The sequence below is a fragment of the Musca autumnalis genome, unplaced genomic scaffold, assembly GCF_047663935.1.
Source record: "Musca autumnalis isolate F117 unplaced genomic scaffold, ASM4766393v1 scaffold_3, whole genome shotgun sequence".
In the NCBI taxonomy this organism is placed as follows: Eukaryota; Metazoa; Arthropoda; class Insecta; order Diptera; family Muscidae; genus Musca; species Musca autumnalis.
Window position 1 is genome coordinate 100,337,562 of NW_027411866.1, and position 7,731 is coordinate 100,345,292.

General features: G+C 32.1%; 1 protein-coding gene across 7 annotated transcripts; it reads left to right on the forward strand.

Annotated features, from left to right (window-relative positions):
• The first annotated feature begins 1,548 nt into the window (after positions 1-1,548).
• On the forward strand, positions 1,549-5,322 carry LOC141397160 (uncharacterized). 7 transcript variants are annotated; one of them, XM_073973112.1, is made up of 3 exons: positions 1,549-1,720; positions 3,213-3,360; positions 3,422-5,322. In XM_073973112.1, the coding sequence occupies exons 2-3, from the start codon at positions 3,238-3,240 to the stop codon at positions 4,523-4,525; spliced, it is 1,227 nt and encodes a 408-aa protein (XP_073829213.1). In that variant the 5' UTR covers positions 1,549-1,720; positions 3,213-3,237; the 3' UTR covers positions 4,526-5,322. The 7 variants fall into 7 exon arrangements, with proteins under 7 accessions (XP_073829213.1, XP_073829214.1, XP_073829212.1 ...); XM_073973113.1 differs by having other exon boundaries at positions 1,582-1,708; positions 3,195-3,360; XM_073973111.1 differs by having other exon boundaries at positions 1,594-1,708.
• Positions 5,323-7,731: the final 2,409 nt, after the last annotated feature.

Consider the following 7,731-nt stretch of genomic DNA (forward strand, 5'->3'; position numbering starts at 1 on the left):
AAAATATTAAATAACTTTGTTACAATGCAATTTTTTATTGTGTTCCCGTACTTTTTTAATGGTAATTTTAGAAAATAGATCTAATTGTAAAAAATTTTTCCCCCATAAAAATTTCATAAAAAATACGGAAACGGTAAAATTACGGAAATTGCAAAAACTCCAGCAGAAATGTCAAAATCAACGTATCAGCTTTAATATTAGATACCAATGAACATATGAACATGCTTGCTGCTAGTTTCTAATAGGTTAAAATTGTATGGCAGAAAACAGGAGAAGAGGGTGTTATTCGGCGCTATTTTTGTTTAAAGAGAAGTGCAAATCTTGCTGGATTTCGGAGTACGGGAACGCATTTTTAGCACTAAACGGGAAAACTACTGCATGTACTAATATTTTGTAGGTTCTGAGCACAACTTTTATCTACCAAAATTTATTATTATGATGTCTCAACTATAAAATTATTATTTATTTTTTTTTTTATTTTTTGGTACTATACACAATTGATATGATATATAGATAATTTTTTAAATAAAGTTGTAAAGTTCTGTATTGTCGAATATTTTTGATGTTTAATTCAATTTACAACAACGTGTTTTGAAAAATCATGTTCAATCTGCTGCGCATATGCATCTACCTTGATCATTGTGATATGTTTGAAATCAACAAAAAATAAGTGTAAACACCGGGGTGTATTTCAGGATTTCGTGAAATCCAATGGATTTTGGAGCGCAAGTGTAAACTTGGCATAATATTTACGATGTATAAACGATAAAATAATTAGTTTATTTTAGATGGGAAAACTGCGATAAAATAATTCTTTATTTGCTCTTTAGTTAGCATTAGTAGCATAATGTGCTAACATTTTCAGTAGTAAACAATAAATTTGTAATTTGACTTATGGTTTTTGAGACGAATTCAATTTACAGAAAATTCTTTTGACGTTTCAAATTCGATCAGATGGGCTGATGCATCTACCTTGGCAATTGTGCTATGAACGAAAATCAGCTGACTGCCATTTAAATCCTCCAAAATGTATATCTAAATGCAATGAGATTTGTACTGGATTTATTAAATCCAGTCGAGGATTTATTGCTAGTCTAAATGAGCTATAATAGTACGTTTATATATAGCCGGATTTAACAAACCCGCCGGGTTTCATATGTCAATTCCATTGCTTATATTTCAAATAAATCCTCATAAAGAAGGTTAATATGCCATTTAGATATGACACCATTAGCCGGATTTAGCCCATTATCAGGTTTTATTTGCGATGTACCAAAAAAATCTCTAAAATCAATCAAAAATCGATTTTAGTCGACTTTGATCATAATCGAAAGATCGAAAAATCGACGTTTTTGTTGAAGGTGAAAATCGAATGATCGAAAAGTCGACTTTCCCATTGAAGGTAAAAATCGAAAGATCGAATAGTCGATTTTTGACATCGATTACGTATCCCTACTTTCTACTTTAAGCGCACATTGTGCATCGATGATCTAAACGTACTATATGATTTGAACGGTTGCCGGAACGCTTTATTTGCATTTTTTGATTACTGGTTACTTGAGTCTTAAAAGTAATCTATCTAAGTAAACGAATATCTAGAGCAAAATAAACTACACAAAGTACTTTGTTTTAACAAGAAAATATTAAAAAGTCGCTTAGAAACTTATTTATTTATGAATAAGCCTGTTTTTCTTTGTAGGAGCATAAGGTAAGTACATGGGTAAGTACTAGAGAGTGTGGTGTGTTGTCATCTTTGTTAACAATTCCCATTTCTTCCAAAGAAAACAGTGAAATCAAATCTCTTTTTAAGATTAAATTAAAAACCATGAACGATAAAAGGTCTGTACGATAACCCAAAAATTTGTACAAATTCGTACAAATTTTTACTGAATGCTGTTCGATAACAAAATTATCCAGCAAAAGAGAGCGAGTTTGGAGAGATTTTTGTGACTGAGAACTTGCAAATTTTTGCTGCGAAAATTTGTCCCGCAAAAATGTGCAAGTCCGATCAGCTGAGTTTTAATCACCTGCTCAATGTAAACAACTCGAAATGTTAACATTTTTGACCAAGAAATTTTCACAATTTGCACGTTGTGCATAGGATTTAAGCATTAAATAAGATAACTGCAACTTTAAAATTTATGTGTTTGTTCTATTTGTTTTAAAATATCAAAAGAAACGAAAACAAATTTAATACATTTTCGGAAACAGCTGACTTTCTTGCAAGTTTTTTCGATAACTTTCTGCAATTTTCTTGCTTGAGAGAGTAAAATTCACTGAGAGAGGTTGCCGGAACTGACTGAGTAATTATTGCTGGGAAAGTTATCGTACACACCTAAATTGTAGTAAGAAATAACGGCAATTTTATCCATAACCATATGTATTTCAGTGAGCTGTCCAGCACGCCCACGACATTCTGACCAATCTGATCTGTGTGTCAACAAAGCTGACAATTGAAAAACGTGCTCCAAAGAAGATGAAGAAAAACTATTTCCCACTATAATTCCAAAAGGGCCGGAGCAGCCTACTCCAATGATATTAATTAACTTACATAGATGACTTTTATTCTAAACGGAGCGTTTTGGGCATAATACGGATTTACGCGCGACCTCCCGATTCAATGTTCCAAAAAATCTCGTAGTCCCTCAAATCTCCGACAAGGGTCGTCTAATGGTTATGTATTCCAATTTATAAGAACATTTTGGGGTTAAGTAGGTTCAGACGCACCCCAAGATTTCTTTGAAATTTTTACCACAAATATGAGTTATGGTCCCGACAAAAAAATATATTTTTTATCTGGGGGAAGTGCATTCTTCCCGAGGTGGATGGGGGTCTTGAAAGTGCAAATACAATCTTTTACTTTACTTCTCCAATATTTGATGTCACATGTTCTGTTTAAGTGAGCCAGCCAACGCAATAGTTGTAGCTCGATACGTTTTTCTCTATAGATGTCGTTGGACTGACTCGTAATTCATACGACACCGATATTCACCATTAACGCGTATTGTTCTATAAAAAACGTAAAGAATTTTTCTCTCAAACCTATTAACGCTTTTTTCGGTGCAAAGCTAAAGCTTAAAAGTGTAGTCCGAGCTGATGTTGGATATTGATATTTTAGGTATTTAGAGCTGCTGTTGGTGTAGATTATAAAAACTTTTCCTCCTATTTGTTTGCATATTTTAAAGTGAATTCAGATTCTTTTATCATTTCAGTTCTATGTAAATCGTAACGTAAGTCATGTCAACCTCAATGAAGTGTCAGTTATGTATAAGAGATTGCACAGAATATGGATCACTATACGAAAATGGTTCAGAACCCAGCAAACTTTTCAATATTGTTGTTAATTACTTTCATCCAATGGTAAGTAAACTGACTTCGTATGCAATTACACCAAGTTTATTTATTTTTATTCCTAATTTAGTTCTTACAGATCAGACCTGGTTGTGACGATGCAGTTGTATGTCGACAATGTTGGAATGTTATATATCATTTTCGTAAATTTCAGAATTTTATTACTACATGTCAAAAACGACTTATGGATTGTGTGCAAGAAGTACAAAGTACAGATGTGAATAAGAAACCAAATAAACGGAAGACCAACATTATTATTACACGAAGTAAAACAAAGAGAAAATCTGAAGCAAACAACAAAATAGCAAATGATGGCATTGTATCGCCAGACTTGCGAGAAAAAGATAAATGCACAGATAAAAGTTCCAGCAGTCAACCTGCATCAAGTTGCAATAAAAATGGAACACATTCGGAGAGTAAAGTCGATAGAAATGAAGCTTCTAAATCTGATACAAACAGCCCAAATGATCAAAGTCGGTCAGATCCAATTTGTAACCAAATAAATAAAAATTTTAATACATTACAAGAACACAGTAACAGTAGTCAACCAGCATCAAGTTGCAATAAAAATGGAACACATTCGGAGAGTCAAGTCGATAGATATGAAGCTTCTAAATCTGATGCAAACAACCCATGTGATAAAAGTAGTAAAGATCCTATTTACAACCAAATAAATACAAATTCTAATATAGTACAAAACCACAATGCCTCTAATCGTACAAGTAGAAGTTCTTTAGCTATTAATGATAATATTAAACGTAGCAGAACTAGTCAGAAAACTACATCAAAAAGAACTGCAAGTCGGATAAAGCTTGTAGAGAACAAAGTACTTGGATGTCGTAATTCAAATGACATGAATAACGGAATCTCAGATAGGATTATGCCACACATGAACAGCAATAATACCTCAACCAACACTTCTTCGAATGTTCCTGATCGCAATATCACTACCCACGTTTCAACGAACCGTTCTTGTACCAATGATTCCTCTAAAAACATTACAAATACCCTGACAGATAACAACAATATGGAAATCGAAATTAAGTCTGAACCCAGTGATGTTGAAATGGAATTTACTACTGAATATCCGATACATAGCAATTCTAATGCTATAAGAAATGATAACACCAAAAAGTCATTAGTAAAAATAAGGGATATAAAGGAGATGGTCTGAATTTAGATACTAAACAGTGCATTTTGGAAATGAATGCAAAAAAAGACTGCACATCGACAACTTACTTCCTCAACAACGTATCTTAAAAAAAATAAATTTTGAGGAAAGATAAAAAACGAAATTTGTTGCTACATCAAAGTTTGGGCAGAATTTTAAAAGCAATTATTTGAGGTTTAGATATACTCATTTTTTGCATTTAAACTTTTATCCAACAACCGATGCATCGAAAAATTAATCGTTTTATACCTATCTCTCCTAAAAATTTGTATTTTTTCCGATACGACTTTGAGGAACTAAGGCATCGACATTAATCTTTGATTTATATTATTTTTTGTGTACTCTTTACGCAAGCTTTAGGCTATAATAGCCTGTATGACTACGTTTCTGAATTTAAAAGTAAAATCTTTGGTCATATTAATTTATTTTTGTATGTAATGTGGTATATTTGTGCTATTTTTACAAAAAGACAAAAGATTATTTCCAGATTTATTAAATATTATATTTTATATTTCTTTTTAAGCAAACTTTTAGATAATAAGCCATGCAAGAATTTATGTTTTGTGTATATTTACAAGTTTTCGATTTTTTTTTAAGAATTTGGAATTATCTCTTCATTTATAATATCCTTTACAACTGTGTTTCTGTATTTAAAGGTACAATCTTTTCCCACATCTCTGTATGTAATTGGTATTTCTGTCGATGCTATATGGGCATCATGCACATATAAAAATTATTAAAATTTGAATTTTGTTTGATTTTAATTTATTTCATTAAAGATAATTTAATTGCCAAAATAATTAATCAGTACTGTTATTAACAAGGTCTACACCAGGTCGACCATTTAACAATAAACTTAATAGCGCAGTTTATACAATATGGAAATCGAAATTAAGTCTGAACCCAGTGTTGTCGAAATGGAATTTACTACTGAGTATCCGATACATAGCAATTCTAATGCTATAAGAAATGATAACAGCATAAAGCCATTAGTAAAAATAAGGGATATAAAGGAGATGGTCTGAATTTAGATGCTAAACAGTGCATTTTGGAAATGAATGCAAAAAAAGATTGCATACCGATAACTTACTTCCTCAACCTCGTATCTTAAAAAAATACAATCAGCCTTATTACGGTTGCCGTAGTCGTATCAAAAATTGCAAGTTGACGTGTCGAAACGACTGATTGGTATTATGAATATATTCGTACTTAAAAGCTAAAATATCAAATTTTAAAGAATTCTTTTATTAACAAAAATGTATAGAACTGTTAGTAGTAGATCATGTTTAAGCTTTTAATACACAAGAAAAGCTCACCCTACAGTTTTTACAATCAAAGCAATTATTTGGCGTAGACGTTTTTGCAGTCATTGACGTAGTCGTTGTCGTAGGGTTATTTTATGGTATCACGAAAAATTTACGACGACAATTTTTTTCTAAAGCAAAATTAAAAAAATATATATATATTTTTTAATTGTAAAATAATTCGTTCGAAATCATCTTTTGAACAAGAACTAAGAAATTTGCATTGCTCGAACCGTTATAGGAAGACTCTCAACAGATTTTCAGTAGAAAGTTTGTCATCTGATAAAAACACGAAAGTTGTACGAAAATGAATTTAAAAAGTAAAAGTTTTGTTTATTTTAGTTATTTTCAAATATATTTCATTAATCATTGCCAAACAATTCTTTTGAAATTGATTTGTTTTTATTTTTATATGCAGTCTTTAACGAAATCGGTCACGACTCACGGTGCTCTTGAAACAATTTTAAATGGAAGGGGCTTACACCTTGGAAGTTTTTGCGGATTCTGAAACTACAATGTTCATAGATGAGAAAAATCAAAAAAACAAAAAAAAAATCGCCGGAGCGCTTTTTAAATAAATCGCGATTTAAGTTGACATTTTTAGGGGTTGTTTAGGTTTTCACGATTTTGCTTAGAAACCGCAAGTTCTATCAATATGGGACTAAAGAAAATGTTGTAGCTATAAAAATTTTCTACAAGATCAACCTTTATGGTATTCTCGTCGGTTTTACCGTTTTTGAGATATAGAAGTTCAAATATGGACAATTCAAATTCAATTCTGTATCGCCCCCTTATAAAACAATGTCATGACTGCAAATTCCCAACTTAAACTTTGTCCCAATTTACATTAGGCGAGTTTACTTGCCGCAATTGTCAGTTTGTGGGTGAAAGAGGGTGCTGAGAGGCAAAGGGTTACCATATGCCTCACCTCTCTCTCCTACAAAATGACAATTGCCGCAAGTAAACTCGCCCAATGTAAATTGGGACTTATATACCCAAAAAAATTGTACAACTTAGAACAAGTTACTTAAGCCAGTCTTGTAGAGAATTTTCACAGCTTTAAGATTTTCTCAGGTCCCATATCGATAAGGCCTACCGCATTCAAGCAAAATCGCGAAACCCTAACAAAAAAACTTAAAAATGTAAACTGAGCTTCTTTATCTCAAAAATGGTACAGGCTAGGAACAAATGATAAAGGTCAATCCTATTGTGAATTTTCACAGCTACAACATTTTCTTTAGCTCCATTTCGATTGGACTTGCGGTTTCCAAGCAAAATCGTGAAAACCTAAAAAACCCATAAAAATGTGAAAATTTATTTAAAAATCCCTACAACGATTTTTTCTTGTTTTTGGATTTTTCTCATCTATGAACATTGCTGTTATAGAATTCACAAACACTTCCCCTGTGAAAGCGGTTTTCATCAAAAGTTAGTTTAGGCGTGCCCTTCATGACATTGTTTTATAAGGGGGCGATACAGTCAATGCATTAACCCAATTTGAACTTCTATATCTCAAAAATGGTAAAACCTACGAAAATATCATAAGGGTCGATCTTGTAGAGAATTGTCATAGCTACAACATTTTCTTTAGTCCCATTTTGATAGGACTTGCGGTTTCTAACAAAATCGTGAAAACCTAAACAACCCCTAAAAATGTCAACTTAAATCGCGATTTATTTAAAAAGCGCTCCGGCGATTTTTTTTTTGTTTTTTGATTTTTCTCATCTATGAACATTGTAGTTTCAGAATCCGCAAAAACTTCCAAGGTGTAAGCCCCTTCAATTTAAAATTGTTTCAAGAGCACCGTGGACTCTTTCCTCGTATTTCAACGCCATATGTGATACCGATTTTTCGTATCAAAAAAATAAATGTTGTTTATATTTATAACCCAAGAAATCCGTCCAG